Source organism: Ahaetulla prasina, chromosome 5 (assembly GCF_028640845.1).
Source record: "Ahaetulla prasina isolate Xishuangbanna chromosome 5, ASM2864084v1, whole genome shotgun sequence".
Taxonomy (NCBI): domain Eukaryota; kingdom Metazoa; phylum Chordata; class Lepidosauria; order Squamata; family Colubridae; genus Ahaetulla; species Ahaetulla prasina.
The window spans coordinates 76635080-76655514 of NC_080543.1; the positions used below are offsets into that span (position 1 = coordinate 76635080).

Genomic DNA, 20435 nt, shown 5'->3' on the forward strand with positions numbered 1-20435 from the left:
CATAGAACTTCTCCTGTCCTCTCCTTCTCTCCCTCAGGCTGGCCCCATAGAGCCTCTCCCCTTCGCTCCCTCAGCCTGGTCCCACAGAAACGTCTCCTATCCTCTCTCTCTCAGGCTTTCTAGCCCCTTCTCTCCATGAGGCTTGCCCCACAGAAGCCTGTCCTATGTATCCCATTCTCTCCAGAGTTATTTTCAAGTTGGGAGGGGGAGTAGAGCGTCTAACTAATTAGCATCAGAGCGTGTTATAATAATATAGGAAATACTAATGCTCTGATGGTCATTTCGAAAAATCCTTTCTTAGTGAGCACCTACAACCCAAGAGGAACATACATGGCAAATTTCAGGTTTGTAGGCTTTACGGTTCTGGAGATTTCATGATTAATGTGTGAGTGGTTTTCGCTTTTATATATATAGATGCTATTGTGGTTAAATAATTTTCTCATCAAACTACACTTCCAAGCTGCCTTTGACTTCAATATAGATGGTGGACCTTTTCAAGTGGACCCAAAATTGTCCAGTAGTTTTCCTTCTAATTGGTAAGATTTGACTCAGAAACTGAGCAAGTTAAAGATTGTATGACCAAATGGATGCAGTATTTAGACACAATTGATATGCAGCAATGGAAATTCAATGGAAAAAATAATAGATTTACAGTTAATGTTGTACTTTAAAATGATGTTTTACTAATATTACTCCAGTATTGGTTCCTAAACTGACAGCTAATTTTCTAAAAAGTATTGGTTATGTAACAATCAAGTTGGATTATTATTCCATATTTAATGGCACTGCTTAAAGTTCAACAATTTTTGAAAAGGATTTACAACAGAAATTCTAAAAGTTGAACTTTTGTTAAATATCACATTAAATACATAGAATTTCCTCAGTAAAATAATGGCAAATTACACTGTGGGATTATAATGTCTCGAATAACTTTGCATATAAATAATAAATTTTACACAGAATTTATGTCAATATAAAAACCATTTTTGGATTAAATTTCATTTATGGGTTTTTATCAAACCCAAAATTTTAATCTTTCTTGATACAGAATCATGGACCAGATGAAGTCTTTTCTTTTTTGGTCCTTACTTTTTCATCTCTTCCTCATGGATTCCCAAAAGCTGCCAAAACAGTCCTATTCCCCTATTATTTATTTTTTACTCTACTTGATTGTTGAAGATATTTACGGTTTTGTATTGTTTAATATTATTCTTCTAACCGGGGGAGGCTATAAAAAACTATGAACAAATACATAATGTAATAAAAGTAAATTATCCAGGACAAGGTATTCTAGGTAATGGATTATTGCAACTTGATTCTGGAATACTGTATTACCTTTGTATGACATGCTTCCAAGATTATTTGAGCATAAAATTATTCATTTGCTCTGAACTAATTCCGTTATTAGTAAGCTTTATGTGAAGTGTCCTGAGGGGTAACCTGAAATACCGTACATTTGATTTAATATAAAAACTTTTTCAAGCAAAAAGTTTTGCTTTTGAAAGAATTGTTTTCTTTCATTTTTCTTTTATTTTTTGTATGAATAATGCAGCTGCTATACTCTGCAAGTATTTATATGGATGGTTTAAAAATAGTTTAATGTTAACTATTTTCTATCCTTGAAATTTGCATATTGGATTTTCTCCTGTTCTATACTTTGAAATGTCAAATTCTGTTCTGATAAAATTTATCCTATCTCCTTTAAGGTTTGGTCTAGGAAAATACTTAATGTTCTCAGACTGTTCATCAATCTATTTAACTATGAAACACACCTACCATGTGTTTTACCGGGATCAGTATAAAACTCCAAGAAGTTTCTGCCATGAAAACAAAATTTCTGGGGGACAAAAACACAGCCTTAACCTAGGATTGGTCCTCCTGTTGCATAGTTTCTAGAGATCCCTTGAAAACAAAGTATTTACATTGTCTTAAATATTGTATTAATCATTCCATCATAAAAATTCTAAAACCAAAATATATTGATTTTCCAGAAACAAATTATTTTTGTTTCAAAAAAAGGCTTGGTTTACATATCACACTTAAGTAATAATCAGATGTTATGTTCATCTTAATTCAACAAATTTTTATTCAAACAAACCATAGTTTAGGATAATGTACAAAACTTCCTAATTATTTATTGTATTAGTGAGGATTGTAATCACCTTGCAACTGAAGATATACTTGGGAGTTTAACATTAACTGATACAGCGGTATTGTCCTGTTATAGTTCCAATATCAACAGGACTGTTAATATGACTACTGTTCTTCATAGTTTACATACAAGAATTGCAGACTTTTTGGGCATCAAAATTGGCTAAGAATGGCACAATGTAGGAAGAAATCTATACTGCTCATAATGTAATTTCCAAGCCTTTTTTAAAACCTTTTTTTCCTTTACCTCTATGCTTATCATTTTTGTGATTGTATTGATTGTATAAAAGAATCAATCTGTATAAGTTTTATATTTTTGTATGTTTGATTGGTGTATCATAAAAATTGTGCAAACCAGCTAATTTATTCAATTAACATGCCATATGTTTTATTTGGCTATGAAGATTTGCTGATCAGACCAAAAGATCCATCTAAGTCAGAATTTTGTTTGCAAAGTAACCTGGTAGGTGCTTCTTGAAATCCTCAAGTTTTAAAATGGATTTCATACAGGCACTTAGCAGTCTTTATCATCCTACATGTTTAAACCTATTTTTAATTCTAAACTGAATTCCCAACATTATATCACATGACACTGAATTCCATAAACTGTGGTGTTCTTTGAGGATGGATGTTCTTTGCTACTTCAACTTTTAATGCTGTTCCCCTAAATGTCATACATTTTATTAAACCAAATGTTATTAAAACAATAAACCATGCAATTAAAATATTAGGGAAACAAGATACACAACAATTTACTAAACGTGGTAATGTATTTTATTGCTAATAATTGAAGATACACAGCAGAAAATATAATAACAAGAGAAGTCTTCTCTAACCTTGTCATCCCCTTCCAGAGGATGGATTTCAGTTCTCAGAATTCCCCAGTTAGTTTGACTATACTATACCTGAGAATTTTGCAACTTGAAATTTACTTTTTTAACTTTAAAAATGCTATCTAAGCTTAATAGAAAATATTAAAAATAGCATCTTTAACACAAAGCAAAGACACCAAATTGTGTTCTGCTGTTAACACACATTTTTAACAGAAAATTAAATGGGATACAATGCATATGTGATTTGCACCTTTAGGGCTCCAAAGGAAATTAGCCTTAATTTGATCCATACTCATATCAAATATCCACAATTTGATTTTGATATCTGAAAACAGAGAACTGTACAAACCATCTACGTAGCTTTTAAAGAATAGATAACTATAAATTGTTACAACGAAGTATTCAGTAAATTTAAGTTTGCAACTATGAAACGAGAATTATTTTGAAACATTCATTTTATAACAAAAGACACACTGACACCCAATGTCTAATAATCGTAAATTTTGTGTTTGCTAACTAAGGTTGCACATTCTGATTTGGAAAAGTAGCTGTACAACAATAGTACCCTGATTCCCTATAAAACCAGAAACAGAAAACATGGTAGATAACTGCATTCACCAAAACGATTGATCTATATGAACCGGGATTAAAGCACTGTACTTTCATTTTCCTGCTTCCTATGGAAGAAAAATGTATGTTCTCCCGTCAAATGGAGAAGGGGAGGACGGAAGGAAGAGATAAAGAGCGGGACAATACTTTCATTAAAAATGCCGTAATAAGGTACCTCTTATTTTCATTTTCCAAAAGGCTGTGGATAAATTTATTTTCGGCAAGCGAGGGGGATGTATTACGATTCGGGAGGCGGGGGTGCCCGGGGCAATGCCTGTGGAGAAGCCACCCCAAAATGTTGGGGATTTTCCAGGCCTAAAGGACTCCTCATTCCCCGGCGCCGAATTCAGCAAGTCTGAGCCCGGAGCGGAATTTTACGGCCGAGCTGGAACGGAGGCGGCAGCAGAAGCAGCAGATGCAGCGGGAGGGATTGGCAGGGACCCATCACCCTTCTACTTCATCCATCCGGCCCGGTCCGGTTCCTTCCCGGTAGCGCGCCCGGTCTGGCCTGGCCCGGGGCCGAAGAGCAGGCGGCTCGAGCAGTAGCGGAGCCGGCAACTCCTTCCGCATTTCCCTGGGTCTCTCACGGGCAGTGACGTGACGTGCTGACGGCTGCCCGGCCCGGGGAGCTTGGCCGCTTCCACTCAGCTCCGAGCTCGGCCCCTCCCTCCCCTTCGCTCTCGCCCGCCCGCCCGCCCCGCCGCCGCGACACTACCACCGAGATCGGCCCGGCCACGCGGAGAAAGGCCTCCCAGAGCCCGCCGCCACCGCCCCGCCTGGTAAGCAGCACGGGACAGGCCCGACCTAGGCCCTTACCCCTGCGTGGAACCAGGCCTCGGCGCCTGCTTTGGTACAGGCCCCAAGAAGGCCGCAGCTAGGCCGCGCGGCATTCCTTATTGCAGGAACGGACCGGTAGCCTTGCAGAGGGGTCGGGCAGCTGTAGCTCAGCTTCCAGAGAAAGAAAAGCGGTGGGCTGTTGTAGGTTGCACTAGGAATGGGGGTCAAACATTCTTGGAGGACAGTGGGACCAGGCCTGAAACGGAGGGATCGCTGCTAGGGGGAGACAAGATGGCGGCGGCAAGGGAGGCTAAGGAAGAGTGCCGGACGCCATCTTGAATTAATCGCTTCTGGCCCCAAACAGTCCCCATTACAGGCGGGCAGGGCAGGGCGGAGACGGCGCCAGTGGGGGAAGCTTGCCCCTCCCCTCTCCCTCCCTTTCTTGTGCCCAGTTGTCCTGCTCGGCTACTCCCGAACGCAGCATAGTTTAGTCCCTCCACATTCTTCCCTTTCACGTAATATCCAGCGGGTGCAGAGGCATTTTCTGCCTGTTATTGCTTCGCCTCCTAGCCCTGAGTATCAGACAATGACCGACGGAACACGAGTGATTATTCATATAGCTCCCCCTCCCCGTAATGTTGATACAGGAAGGGCTGCTTGCAGCGCCGGGTGCTCGGTTTTGTCCAGGTGGTTCGTTCTTTCCTCAAAAAATAACTTCCTACACCATGAACCACCTATCAGTGGCAACAGATACCGAGGAAAATAATAGTCTGGGTCAGTTGCATTAATTAAGAAAAGCTGATTGCATGACAGGCTTGAGGGAGCAAGCCTGTTATAAGGGAACATAGTGGTGCCACAGCTGAAGCATCAGAATTAAATTCAGAATCCCACCAGAAACAAGCTTCCAAGTGCACACGTGCAGAGAAAGTAGTCAAGGAGAGTCTGCGCGCTGATAAATTTATTAGTAATTAGGTGTCATAAATCCTGTGGCCTCTTGCTCATTTGATAATATTAGTAATCATCAAGCAGTACATAAATACTACTGTAGGATGGCTAATAATTTATAATTTGAATTATAGAGATTGAAAAGCAGCCTAGAGTGTTTTTTTTCCTGTTGGTGTGATATGTGAAGTAGGTAAATTGGATTATTATAGATTTACAAACCCCTCAAAAGTGACCATTTTATTATTGTTTTAAAATGACACATTACAGTCAGTAAACAAGCATCTGAAAAATGTGATAGGCAATAGCTTCTGAATAATAGGGGTTGATGCGAAAAATACTAACTTGCACTAGAAAAGAAAATATTAGTCAAGACTTCTACAGAAGATACACAACTTAGTAAGGTGTAGAATGTATTTATGGGAATGCTTATTTCAACAGATGCATTCACAAAGGCATGAGCAGGAAAACTTTTTTTATACTTGTGAAATGAATGGAAGCAGGAATGTACGCCAGATACTATAGTAATATATTTTAGTATACTGTATTCAAGACTCAACAATGGCAGTCAAGCAAATAAAAAGTTTTTAATTTTCCAGAAGCTTTAGATATTAAAATGGATTAAATTGGAAAAATACAGTTAGTACTTGCAGTATTTGATTCAGATTATACCAAAATATTATAGTCAGAAAATGATTTCTGTTATAATATTATAACAGAAAATGTCATGATGTTCATGCATGAAGCATGAAGTGTTACAGAGAAGGTATTGATATTTTGCTCTGGTACAAGTGAATTCTCCCATTGCTATAGGAGGCAATGAAAGGACATCAACGTATTAGCCATTCTTTTTATGCTCACTCAGGAATGGGGCAAAATGTTCAAGTCTCAAGGATATCACAATTTTTTCCCCAGTGCAAACTTGATTGCAATATATATGCCATGTACTAGTCTGGAACACTTATTAAAAGTCTATGCAAAACACATTTGTTTTAATTTTATAGACATTGTGACTGATGAGATTTAAAGGCCATGGATGAGGATGGGCTTGAACTACAGCCACATGACCCACATGCGTTTTTTGATCAAACAGGTATGTAAGAAAATAATATGTAAGCTTCTTTTCCTAAACTCTGTAACAGTGATGGCTAACCTTTTTGCTGTCACGTGCCAAAAGTGTGGGGGAGTCGCGTGTGCATGTGCCTGCACCCATAATCCAATGTGCCCCCGCATGTGGGTATGACACACACACACCCGCACACCTGGCATGGGATGGCACAGTGGGCCTGGTAGGCCCATTTTTCGCCCTCCCCAGGCTCCATATGCTTTCTTGGAGCCTGGGGAGGGCAAAAACGGCCTTCCCCACTCCCATGGAGGCCCTCCAGAGGCCGGAAATGGTCCATTTCCCGACTTCCGGTGGGACCGAAAGGCCTGAAAATCAGCTGGCCGGCATGTGCATGCACACTGGAGCTGAGCTAGGGCAAAGCTCACATGCCCACAGATATGGCTCCATGTGCCACAGGTTTGCCATAACGGCTCTATAACTATTGGGTCTTTTAGTAATGAACCCAGATTACTTTTATTACCAAGTCTGGATCTAATTTATTTAAGAGTTAAACTAATTTAGAACTATTTTAGAATAGTTAATAATCTATTTTGAGGCTGAAAAATATAAGGAATATTATATGTTTCAAATATTTACATCAGAGGTGGTATTCAGCAGGTTCTGGCCAGTTCTGGAGAACCGGTAGCGGAAATTTTGAGTAGTTCAGAGAATCGGTAAATACCACCTCTGACTCACCCTGCCCCCATCTATTCTCTGCCTCCTGAGTCCCAGCTGATCAGGAGGAAATGGGGATTTTGCAGTAACCTTCCCTTGGAGTGGGGTGGGAATGGAGATTTTACAATATTCTTCCCCTGCCACACCCACCAAGCCATGCCACGCCCACCAAGCCCACAGAACCAAAAATACAAAATTTAAATCCCACCGCTGATTTACATATGATTATTGTTGTGTACCAGGTTTTTTTTAATAAAGGCAAGATAACTTACTGGGAAGGCAGATTATGAAATGTTTGTGAAAATTGATCAAAAAATAGGTTATCAATTATTAGCTTTTAAAATAGTTTTTTATCTTCTATCACACTAAATTATATTGAGGAAATATCGCTAGTTACTAGCAAGTAGGAAGCAAATTATATAGAATACAGGTAGTCCTTGACTTACAACCTTTCATTTAATGACCATTTGAAGTTACATCAGCACTGAAAAAGTTATAATCATTTTTCATACTTGCAACCATTGCAGCATCCCCACAGTCACATGATCAAAATTCAGATAATTGGTAATTATCTCATATTTATGATGGTTGCAATGTCTCAGGATCATGTGATCATCTTTTGCGACTTTCTGAGAAGCAGAATCAATGGGGAAGCCAGATTCACTTTACAACCATATTACTAACTTAACTGCAGTGATTCACTTAACAACAATGCAAGAAAGGTTGTAAAGTAGGGCAAAACTAACTTAACTGTCCCACTTGGCAATAGAAGTTTTGGCCTCATTATGGTCATAAGTTGAGGACTACCTGTATATGACTTCCATGATTTGCACCTGATAAATGGATCAAGACGAGTAAAGCCCTTCAGATCAAATTTTTTTCTGGTGTGGTAAATAAGTTAGAGATATCCCTGCTATATCATAATCAAAATTTGCTCATTTTTCTTCAACTAAGATTTATGATAGTATAGGACTGATTATAATTTATATATTCCAGGAGCTGATGAAACGCATTTGAATGGAGATGAAATTGTTGTCGAAATACAGGAAACTGTATATGTATCAGATGTAGAAGATTCTGATATAGCTGTACATAATTTTGTCTCTGATGATCCAGATTCTGTAGTAATTCAAGATGTCATTGAGGACGTTGTTATAGAAGATGTTCAGTGTCCAGATATCATGGAAGATACAGATGTATCTGAAACTGTTATTATTCCTGAACCAGTGCTGGACACTGATGTCACTGAAGAAGTGTCTTTGTCACACTGCAGTGTTCCAGAAGATGTTTTAGCATCTGAAATTACAGCTTCAGCAATGGCAATATCTGAACATGTACTCACAAATGAATCAATACATGTACCTGATATTGAACATATGGAACATGTTCATGACCATAATAATGTTGTAGAAGCAGAAATTGTCACAGATTCTCTTGGAGAAGATGTAGTTTCAGAAGTCTTAGTGGCAGACTGTGCTTCTGAAGCTGTAATTGATGCCAGTGGAATATCTGTGGAGCATAATGATGAAAAAAACAACTGTGAAGACTACCTGATGATTTCCTGTAAGTGTCTGGGTAAACTATTTTAAGGACTACAGTTTAAACTAGAGAATTTTTCATCCGAGCTATCCCACTGATTTTGTTCTTGGATTTTTGCAGTGCTAATTAATACAACGTGTAGGCATTTTTAGATCCTGACATTTCATGTATCGGGAATGTAATGAACACATTTTAATGCTATCACCATTCTACATAATAATTGAATTAGCTTCTGGTGGCCTAATATAAAAATAATTTGTTTGGTAACAAGAACAATTTTGTTGTTAAAAAATAAACAAGTTAAAGTTAAAATAATAAAATCAGTATCCATGCCTATGACTTTAAAAAAAATTTAAAAAGATTTTGCAGAGAACATTGCCATTTCATTGGGATTGGGATATTAGTACCACTTTCATGGGATGGTAACAGTGCTCGGTGTGCCTCAGCATATACTCATGTTAGCCCCATGACCACTATCGCGTCTTTGGACAACAGTGGCTCTTTGGGCTAGGAAATGGAAATGACTCTGCCTCCTAGAGTCAGACATGACTGTATAGGGGAAACTTTTACCTTTACCTTTTTTACTATTAAAATATCCTGCATCAATCACCTATCATTCTTCGATCATTGGGCTGCAAGCCTTGAATTAATGTACAAAACCCGTCATTTGACACCTGTTATTATTAAGATCATAGAGTTTATTATATGTTGTTGAAACTGATAGAATACTACTTTACATTTATTCGTAGTATCTAGAATGCTCTTCTTCCCAAATATGCAAGGTACCCATTCTTACATTATTTAATTTGTACTGGAAATCCAGAGCTTTCTATGAATAATCCTTATATGTAAATATTGTTAATTTTGTTTTATTTTCCATTCTTCCATATTTTTAATGAATAAAGTTTATATATTATTTTAATCTATTTTTTTATTTCAATAATTTTAGGTTTAAGATGCAGTTGTTTAAGAATCTGTATAGGGATATATTAAATAAATACATTTCTCTGTTTGAATGGTTGCCAGCAGAAATACAGGATGGAGAGCTAACTGGCAACTGTTAAAAGATTGAAGAAATATTGATTTTTGGATTTTTTTTAATCTGAAGAGAATAATAGAGGAAGTATACAGAGATGAACAGCAGATGCGTAGTGAATATGTTAGCAAAAGAAAAATGAAGTGGGAGGGTGAAGGTAGTCAGCAACCACAATTGAGTACAAAATTTCTATTGCTAAGCAAGACAGTCGTTAAGTGAATTTTACCCTATTTTACGACCTTTCTTGCCATAGTTGTTAAGTGAAACAGTATAGTTGTTAAGTTGGTAATGTGGTTGTTAAGTGACTCTGGCTTCCCAATTGATTTTGCTTCTCAGAAGGTTGCAAAAGGGACCCAGGACACTGCAAATGTCATAAATACAGGCCAATTGCCAAGTGTCTGATTTTTTTTTTAATTTTTTAATTTTATAGACAAACATACATTTAAAACATCAGTAATTCCTTCCTTGTGACATCTTGGTGTTTTCTTCCTGGCTCCATCTTTTGTTGTTTCTTCTTTCTTCACTCCAATTTAAACTATTACCATTTTTCCACAGATACATTATTATCATTTTCTTACATTGCTCATCTATACCTTTCTTCTAACCAATGATAAAATTTATCCCATATCTTAAAATATTCTGAATCCTCTCTTTCTTTAATCATCAAAGTTAGTCTGTTCATTTCTGCACAATCTAAGATTTTTCTAATAATTCCTCCTTCCAGGGTTATTTTCTCTGCTTTCCAATTTTGCACAAAAACAATTATTGCTGCTGTAATTACATGTATAATCAAATAAAAATTTTCTTTACTAATTTTCTCTGGTAAGATCCCCAATAAAAACAACTCCGCTTTTGAATCAATATGTTGTTGGGTCCCAAGTGTCTGAATTTTGATCACATGCCCATGGTGATCCCGCAATGTAGTGTGAAAAACGGTCATAAGTCACTTTTTCAGTAACTTTGAATAGTCACTAAATGAATGGTTGTAAGTAGAGGACTACCTGTAACTGGAATAGGAAAAAAGAACTAGTTGAGAACTACTTTTTATAAATGTGTACATTGTAATTGTGTCTAATATTTCTAGGCAAATACAGATCTTGCAAAGAAATTTATTAGTATCTATGATTAACAGGCAACATGTTGCAGTCTATTTCTTAAATCCCAAGCTCTTGATTTGCTTCTTCCATGAGATTACAGTTTATTGCTGAGTTCAGTGTCTTTTGCAGATAGTGATAATGTGCTTTGTTGCCTTTTTCTTAGTATTGTAGTACTATTGTTTCCCAGATACAGAATTGCAATAATATCTAAAGTTGTTGAAAAATACAGTCCTAGACAAAGGACTTCCTGCATCATTATCAAGGCCGCATTATACACTAGAAATCTAGGAGTAATCTTTCATAATGTGATAGCAGCTAACCAACAGTAGATGATGTGAGGACTTCTCTATATCTTCTTAAGAATTGATTTGCCTTTTTTTCTTAATAATATGCGGACTGCTACACTCTTATTATGCATGAGTGTGTTATAATCCTTATTTCCTAAAAATATACTAATTTTCTTGTGGAAATTATATATCTATATTTCTTATGAATGGATATGAATGCCTGTTAGTATCATGCTAGGTAAAAGTTTCTCACAGTATTAATCTTTTTCTTAGAGCCTTATCAGAAAGTTGTAGATGTTTTATACTATTTGTGTAGTCTGGTCTGCCTATAAGACTATTGCAAAATAATATGAAAACATGCTTTTCAAATTCAGTATTTCTTTTACATAGAAATACTAAATGTCCAATCGGTGGACACTTATTTTGTTGATTGTGATGGAAATTTAATTTATTCCTGTACTGTGTGAGATATTGTGGAGGACTTTGCTGATGGTGTCTTTCTCAGCTGTTTAAAATCATTCCCAATGTAACTGCAATGCATTATTGCAAAATGACAAACCTATGGAAATTGATGGGACAAATTACATGAAATGGCCATTATAGAATGTTATTGTATATGGGAGATATGAAAAATAAGAGAGACAAGCGATAAAAATAAGAGAAAATTGATAAACAATTCTTTAATTCATTAATTTAATTAATGAATTAATGAATTTATAAAATGATTCAGAAATGCTGTGAAGCTAAGAAAAACAGGAATGATATAGCAGGTCTGAATAAAAGTAATTGATTTTGTAGGTTAAAGATAATGAATGCATAAATTTGAACAAAAGACTAATATGTATCAGAAGCTATGAATGAATTTCATCTATTTTGAGGTGTATAAAGTAGCATTTCATAGATTAGTGATAATTGCATGGTGCTTCAGTGAATTGTTTTTTTTTTTTTTTGTTTTGTTTACATTTATACCCCGCCCTTCTCCGAAGACTCAGGGCGGCTTACAGTGTATAAGGCAATAGTCTCATTCTATTTGTATATTTTTACAAAGTCAACTTATTGCCCCCCCCAACAATCTGGGTCCTCATTTTACCTACCTTATAAAGGATGGAAGGCTGAGTCAACCTTGGGCCGGGCTCGAACCTGCAATAATTGCAGGCTTCGGTGTTCTTCGGTGTTCTTAATAACAGGCTATTCGGTGTTCTTAATAACAGGCTATTACCAGCTTGAGCTATCCGGCCCCTTTATTGTGATAATGGAATAATGGAATTGTGATATTGGAATAACAAACGTTTAAAATTAATGCAATGGGGTGTGTGAAAGATTCTATTAAGAGACATGAATGGATGGTAGAAACAAGATAAGCTTGATCATTCATGCATACCTATTCAAAGGACTGATTGATAGGCTTAGTGAAGAATACAAAAATGAGGAAAAGTATTGAATGAGGAGCAGACTATTAGGGTTGGGTTAGCATGTGTAGCATAGTAGTGAATCTTGGGAAGAAGAGGAAAAAGGGAAAATAGAATGACTGCAAGAAGTACAAAGCCTGCTTGTAAAACATTAGTAAATGAATTTATTTCACAATAGAATGAATGGAAAGTGGACATCAGGAAAAATGTGGAAATCTCTTGGGAAAAATGGAAGGAATTAAGTGAAGAGTTATACTAATGAGAAGTACATGAAAGGATTGTGAAATTGTGAGGTGAAAGGCTGTGTATGGGAATGTATATGTGTGTGTGTGTGTGTAAATATTTTATATATATATAATTATGTGTAGAGAAATTGCAAAAAATGTAATAAAAATACAAGAAATGGTTATGATTAAAAGACGGAAAATGCAGACAGATTTGAAATAAAAACAGTTTGGGGATTGAAGAAGTTAAACAAGAATTCTTTTAATTGGAATTAAAAATAAAAGTTATGCAATAATTTGGGATAAAACTCAAAACAAGAGAAGACTGAAAAAATTAGCAAGTATGGTGCAGGATTTTGCTGAGCAGCTTGGATACACACCAGATTTCTTTTTAAAGTGTATTGAAAATGTATTAACATGAGGAAGAAGGTTTATTGTATATTTGTTGATTTAAAGAAGGTGTTTAATAAAATAAATAAGATTTAGTTACGGAGTGTTTTGTAGGAATATGGAGTTAAAGGGAAAAATAATAGTATACCTATGGAAATAAAGTATATGTGCGAATAAATAGAACGCTTCGCAAATAATTGATGTCCTGTTGGAGTTTAATGTATAAACACATAAGAAATGCTTGTAATTTATGTTAGAGGAATGTTATTGTGATAATATTGTTGATTTTCTTATAGTGGATGATGCGGTCAAAACAGAGGCTGACAATTCTGTTGACCTTAAATCTGAGTCAGAAAGTGATCCATGTAAAATGGATGGCATTTGCCCAGAAGTCATCAAAGTCTACATTTTCAAAGCTGATCCTGGAGAAGATGATATAGGTGAGATTTTCTTAAATGAAAGAAAAAATTAATATTTTGGTGCTTGGAGGTCTCAAGATGAAAACTGAATCCTCAAGAAATGTTCTGAGAATTTGTCATACTAAAAGCGAAAAGAACCCTGAAACACCCTATGAATGGCATCCCTAATAACTGCGTTGTTGTTGTTATTATTTATATAGAGAGCCAGTTTTGTTAAGGTTCTGGCCTATGCGTTTTTTATGCATGAAAGCAGACTGAGTGACCAGTCAATCTGTCACCCCAAATGACCTCACAGGGTTGTTGTGGGGAAAATTAAAAAGCAGGCATACTACATATGCTTGCCCCCTATATATGTGTGTGTGTGTGTTATAAAGTTGGAATAAAAATCTACTAATAAGTTAAACTTTGGTTATCTCACTTTGTAAAAATACAGACTATATGTACTTAGTCTATGATCCTATACATATGTTTTAAATTAATATAATGCAGCTTATATTTCAATAGGATTTTCATAATATCCCTCTTGTTTTACTCAGTTCTTTCCAAATGTCTAGTTGACAGAAGCTTCTCTCACATCTTTTAAAAAATTGTGTTACTGTATTTTTTTCAGTTTCTTTAATTTGAACCATAGTGTTAATAGAAGCATATTCTTACAAACAATGTTGATAATTCTTTTTAACATAGGAGGCACAGTAGACATTATGGAAAGTGAATCTGAAAATGACCATGGTGAAACTTTAATTAACCAAAATAGCAGTGTTCGCATTCCAAGAGAAAAAATGGTCTATATGACAGTAAATGATTCTCAGCATGAAGATGAAGATTTAAGTAAGTATGTGACCTTCATTTGGGTTAAAGGTTTTAAATGTTTTAAAAAATATACAAAACATATAACATGTTTCTTGTATTAGATGTTGCTGAAATTGCTGATGAAGTCTATATGGAAGTGATAGTAGGAGAGGAAGATGCAGCAACGACTCATGAACAGCAAATTGATGACAGTGAAATTAAAAGCTTTATGCCAATAGCTTGGGCAGCAGCTTATGGTAGGTCATTACTCCTAAAAATTAAAGATTACCTAGTAAGGATATTGGTATCTGGTCTTTTGTATTCAAAAACTTAAAGTAATCTTTCTGGGATGGTGTTGGGTATTTCCGCCAGGATTTACATATAAGAGTAGATATATATATATATATATAATTTGATTCTTGATTGAAATGATTTATGGTTTATTTGAAACTACAGGAATTAAGAAGAAAATTGTAATACGAAGTCAACTCTATTTCTATTATAGTTAGAATAGTAAAAATAAAAAAACAATGTATCTCTTTTTTTAAAAAAATCTGCAAAAATAGATAATTTATTTAACCTTAGAGAGAAGGAGAGTTTTTTTTCAAATCTTGAGACTTGGCATTTGTTAATTTTACTCAATATTTTGAATCAGATAAGTAAAAACAAAGTTTACAGGCCTTCTATACAATTTAAATTTTTGTCACATTAATTATACTTATTTTCTTTTCATCGGAACTTCCAGCCTGGGTCCATTTCTTTTACATGCATCAATGTGGGAGATACTTTTATACTCTCCTCCCATAAGGGTGGAGGGTTGCTAGTTGACTTACAATCAGCCATATGGCTACAATATTTACATGCATCTTCCAGTGGCCTTGAAAAAATAGACTCTGGTAATTGGATTCTATGGTGTCTGTTTGCCAAGAGCATCTATCTTTTAAAGTATTCTTTCTACCTGTGTGTTCGTCATGATGTGATTAAATTCAAGTTGTGAATATGTATGTATAATACTTGAGGCTCTTTCCATGGTCAGTGAAGTGAATAATTCACTGAATAGAAGAAGGCTTGATTTCTTAAATTTAAATCTTGCTTACTGTTGACTACAAAGATACCAGATATATTTATTAACACCAAGAGCTGATTATTCAGACTTACCTTTTAAAAATATAGAATCATATTCAGAGATAGTATGTGGACTAATCCTTAGGATGCTAAATTCTGATCCACACTAGGAAATAATGATGCAGTTGAAAACCGAAATGGAACTGCAAGTGCCCTCTTGCACATAGATGAGTCTTCTGGTCTTGGAAGGCTAACAAAACAAAAACCAAAGAAAAGGCGAAGACTGGAATCCAGACAATATCAAACAGGTATTCAGCTTCTGTTTGCTTGAAAATAGAATTGGAAATGGAAATGCATTCTCCATTAGCATTTTTAAAAGCACAGCCATCTATCTATATACATTCCTGGTTTTGTGTAATATTGCTACTTTATTGAGGTTGTAGACTGGTAGACTGATTTCTCATTTAAAAATAACATACTATCTTCAACTTCTGTCTTGATGGATGTTTTGCATCAATACACACAGGCACATGTACCTGTGTATATGTTCTTTTGGAGAATATTATCTTGAAACATGCCAGATATGAGTCATTTCTTGAAAATATATCTATTCTCATAAGATTCCTTTGAGAGAATGCAGATGTTGCAGTTGCTGACATGTCAAGATATTCCTTTCCACAGGGTTAATTTGTCTAATTAAATGATATGTTGGCACTTGACATTGCTTCCAATTGTTGAAATTCTGTAAGCCATATATCTGTTGGAAGATTTTTAATTTTGAGGGAGAAAGCTGACATACCATTGTAATTACTTGACAATTAATTGATCTGAACTTAATTTGCAATTCCAGCAGTGTTCAGGATGTTGGTATCCTATGTATTTCAATGTGAAGCTTAAGCATGCGCTTAATTTTGCTACTAAAACTAATAGAAACTTAAAATGTATAACTTCTGTACAATTATGTTAGTGCTTGCCAGGTATTTAGTAGATGCCATTTTTATTATTTTTTCTTTTATTATGCAGCCATAATTATTGGGCCTGATGGCCATCCTTTGACTGTCTACCCTTGTATGATTTGTGGAAAGAAATTTAAATCCAGAGGCTTCTTGAAAAGACACATGAAAAATCACCCAGAGCACCTTCTTGCTAAGAAAAAATATCGATGCACTGATTGTGATTACACTACAAATAAAAAGTTAAGTCTGCATAATCACCTTGAGAGCCACAAGCTTACTACCAAGACTGAAAAACTAATTGAATGTGATGAATGTGGGAAAAGTTTCTCTCATGCAGGAGCTTTGTTTACACATAAGATGGTGCACAGGGACAAAGCAGCAAATAAAATGCACAAGTGCAAATTCTGTGAGTATGAAACAGCAGAACAGGGATTACTGAATCGTCACCTTCTAGCTGTACACAGCAAAAACTTTCCTCATATTTGTGTGGAATGTGGAAAAGGATTTCGGCATCCATCAGAGCTCAAGAAACATATGCGAATCCATACTGGTGAAAAGCCCTATCAATGCCAATATTGTGAGTATAGATCTGCTGACTCTTCTAATCTGAAAACTCATGTAAAGACTAGGCATAGTAAAGAAATGCCATTCAAGTGTGACATTTGTTTTCAAATATTTTCTGATACCAAAGAGCTACAACAGCACATTCTTATGCATCAAGAAAGCAAAACACACCAGTGTCTGCACTGTGATCACAAAAGCTCAAACTCAAGTGATTTAAAAAGACATATCATTTCCGTTCACACAAAGGACTATCCCCACAAGTGTGACATGTGTGATAAAGGCTTTCATAGGCCTTCAGAACTGAAAAAACATGTTGCAGTGCACAAAGGGAAAAAGCTGCACCAGTGCAGACATTGTGACTTTAAAATAGCAGATCCATTTGTTCTGAGTCGTCATATTCTCTCAGTTCACACAAAAGATCTTCCGTTCAGATGCAAGCGGTGTAAAAAAGGATTCAAGCTGCAAATGGAACTCAAAAAACACATGAAAACACATAGTGGTAGAAAAGTTTATCAGTGTGAGTACTGTGAATATAGCACTACAGATGCCTCGGGTTTCAAGAGGCATGTTATTTCCATTCATACAAAAGACTATCCTCACCGTTGTGAATTCTGTAAAAAAGGCTTTCGAAGGCCTTCAGAGAAGAATCAACACATTCTGCGGCATCATAAAGACATTGGGTTACCATGAAGATTCAAAGATAGGAATTTGGGAAGGGTGTAAAAGATTTGCTTTTTAGGCAGTCATTGTATTTTAAAGCAGATCTTACAAATGAAATACTGTGCATTTGATTTAGTGCTGTACATAGATAGGAATATTGCTTCTAGTTGACTTTTATATATTTTGTTCATTAGTGTGTTCTGAATTATCTTTCGTTTGTTTAATAAATGAGAAAAGATGGCAACAATAAAGTTGCGTTTAATAAAGTAAACTCTGTCTTATACTGAATTTTTCAATTACATTAATTCTCTAAAATGTTTGCCTGCCATGCCAATTCAGTTTTAACATAAATTTCTAATTTGCTCAAAGATGTCATATAGAGGGCTGTTCAAAAATCAGAGCAGAATTAATGTCAAAATACTGCATTGTACAATAGGATACACTTGATTGTCCCATTGATATTTAAGGAACTTACTACATGCTATTCATTTGAGTGGTTATTTAACTTTTTTCCAATACTGAAGTTATTTCTTTATAGTATTGAATACTTCCATAATGTAAGAAATACATTGGTTGCGGGGAGCATTTATTTTCAATAGGGTGAATTTTAAAGAAAAACTTGAGGCACTTGTTCATTAAGTATTCATTATCTGCTTCTCTGCTTTTTTGTTCTGTATTGCAAATGTAATTGTATTTTTGAAACATATTGTTTCAGTTGTTGACAACAACTAGGTTTATTCCAAATTAAATGCAGTTTTATTACAAGACTCTTAACTGTATGGAATTTTTGGTTTGGTCTCATTTTTATCTACCTGGATCTTTGGACAGCTTTCAAAGATAAACGATCTGGAGGGAGAACAGGTGGAGGAATAAATAATAGAAGCAGGTCATTTTTAGGAAACATTTATTTTCTTCCAGTTTAAAAATGTTTCTTTTTTATTCTTTTAGGGACACAGAATTTTCCTTACCAAAATAATTTCAGGAGGAAGGAATTAGACCTTCATGCCTATAGCTATTAAGCAGTAACTTTTTAATTATCCCATTATTTCTGTCCATTTATATACATTTATGGATATATGTTGAATGACCACTGTATGCTTTAAAATTATTGCTAAGTTAAAGCTGCTTCAGTCTATTTCACAGTAAATGTTTCATTAGTTTATAATAAAGCATGCTGGAAACTTGATGAATAAAACATTTCACATTTCAAGTGAAATCAAAGCTAATTTTTAAAAATGTGATATTCTGACTATGTTCTCTTAGCTTGCTTTTTCTCATCTGTCCCTCCCTAACTTTGATTCTTAGAATACATTGATCAAATGTATTGAAAGTGAACAAAAGTTTATGCAGTTTTGCCTCATGCTTTCCCATGTCTCCTTCCTCCTTTCCTTTCATCAGAAACATAAGGATTCCAAGTCATCAGTTTTATACCATATATTACATTGTCAGAGATTATAATGTAGCTTGATATTCCCTGGGTGATTCATTTTAATATAAAATTAGAATTATAATACAAATAGTTGTGATGCAAACAAAAAAGCTTAATGTTAACATCTTATTTTGTATGACTTGTAAGATGTATGTGGAATTATGTTTGTTTCTGACTTTTTAATGTGTATGAACTGTTGCATGTTCACCAAATTCTTAGAAAATATTGGTAAAAATTATTACTGTCGAGCAAGCTATTGAGCTCTAAATCACACAGCTACAGTGTGCACATTATACTGTCATAAATTAAGTGGAACATGTAAAATTGTATGGAACCATTTAAAACTTTTGCATTGTGGTAATAACTATTGCAGGGTTGAGGTCTAAAAGCACCTCAGTTTATTAAAGCAAGTGTTTTCAAGATCCAGCAGTTATCCATGGAATATAGGTGTCTCATTTTTTTTATTGAAGTCCTACATAGATTCCTTTGCACACAAATAATTTTCAAGCTATTAAGATCTATTAACTTTTGTCATATTCAGAGGTATTATCAGAAGTATTACCATACTGGAATATTTTTTAAAAATTTGAAGACATAAGAAATTTGGCTACTTCCTATTTCACTAATACCACCTGGAATTATAAATACATACATTGAAGCATAATTTTGGCAATGTAGAAAAAGCAATTAAGAATTTATCAGTTGAGTGGATTTTGCACAATGTGGCTGTAGAAAAAGCAAATGAAAACTAGTTATTGTTAATATACTGACATTAGTTATAAACTAGTTTTATTTGATTAGCAAACGCTATAAAATTGATGTTGAAGTTTCATGTTTTAAAACGGTACATTAAAAAGATGTAATATAAATAATTGTTCTGTAAAATGCTTGTTAAGTACTTGATGTCCTTCCCTTTTGTACACTATGTAAAAATTAAAAAACAAATTACATAGACTCATATATAGGGATGTGTGACGTAATGTGTACTTGATAATGTGAAAAAATAAAAATCAAATTATTTTCCTGTTAATTATATGTTTCATTTGCTACATCACTGCTTTCATCAATACTTGACACTACTTTAGCAAATTTTAAAATGCAGTTGTATAATTACTTCCATGGAGTAATGAGAGATGCCTGAAAGTGAACCTGGAAACCTTCCTTTCTTCAGGAAATCATGCTCATACACTGAAGCTGATGGCCTCACAAGCTACTCCTGTTTGGATTCAGTCAATTCCTTCCCTTGTGTGAAATGAATTGTGTCTGTTTGTAATGAAAATGATTCTGCTGCTGGGAACAATAGCTGAGATCTCAGCTCACTCCTCTTTACAAAAAAGTGAGTATATGCTCTCTTGGTCAAAATTAAATATAAGTGGAACTGTATTACAAACTGGGCCTCCCATAGAACTATTACTACACTACTGCTTTCTCTGATTCTCATCCCGCTGCAAAGGTGAAGCAGGCTTTAATTCATCCAGG

General features: G+C 35.1%; 2 protein-coding genes across 6 annotated transcripts in view; one reads left to right on the plus strand and one right to left on the minus strand.

Moving 5' to 3' along the window:
- Positions 1 to 3960, minus strand: part of KLHL15 (kelch like family member 15) — a 159011-nt gene extending 155051 nt beyond the window's left edge. For both annotated transcript variants that reach the window (XR_009155277.1, XM_058184589.1), the window contains exon 1: positions 3769 to 3960. The gene's annotated coding sequence lies outside the window, so the exon portion shown is untranslated. The remainder of the gene's footprint in view (positions 1 to 3768) is intronic.
- A 272-nt stretch (positions 3961 to 4232) lies between these two features.
- ZFX (zinc finger protein X-linked) lies at positions 4233 to 19977 on the plus strand. Of its 4 annotated transcripts, none has more exons than XM_058184582.1 (8): positions 4233 to 4372; positions 6317 to 6405; positions 8089 to 8655; positions 13371 to 13514; positions 14178 to 14321; positions 14405 to 14539; positions 15518 to 15655; positions 16371 to 19976. In XM_058184582.1, exons 2-8 carry the CDS (start codon positions 6345 to 6347, stop codon positions 17555 to 17557), a joined length of 2376 nt encoding a protein of 791 aa, XP_058040565.1. In that variant the 5' UTR covers positions 4233 to 4372; positions 6317 to 6344; the 3' UTR covers positions 17558 to 19976. The 4 variants fall into 4 exon arrangements, with proteins under 4 accessions (XP_058040565.1, XP_058040566.1, XP_058040568.1 ...); XM_058184583.1 differs by having other exon boundaries at positions 8209 to 8655; XM_058184585.1 differs by lacking the exon at positions 15518 to 15655 and having other exon boundaries at positions 16371 to 19977.
- Positions 19978 to 20435: the final 458 nt, after the last annotated feature.

Bases quoted from the DNA above. Each gene is read 5' to 3' on its own strand.
- ZFX (XM_058184582.1), top strand. From the start codon at position 6,345: ATGGATGAGGATGGGCTTGAACTACAGCCACATGACCCACATGCGTTT. The intron at 13,515-14,177 runs GTGAGATTTTCT...TTTTTAACATAG, and splicing joins TCCTGGAGAAGATGATATAG to GAGGCACAGTAGACATTATG. The intron at 15,656-16,370 runs GTATTCAGCTTC...TTTATTATGCAG, and splicing joins ATCCAGACAATATCAAACAG to CCATAATTATTGGGCCTGAT.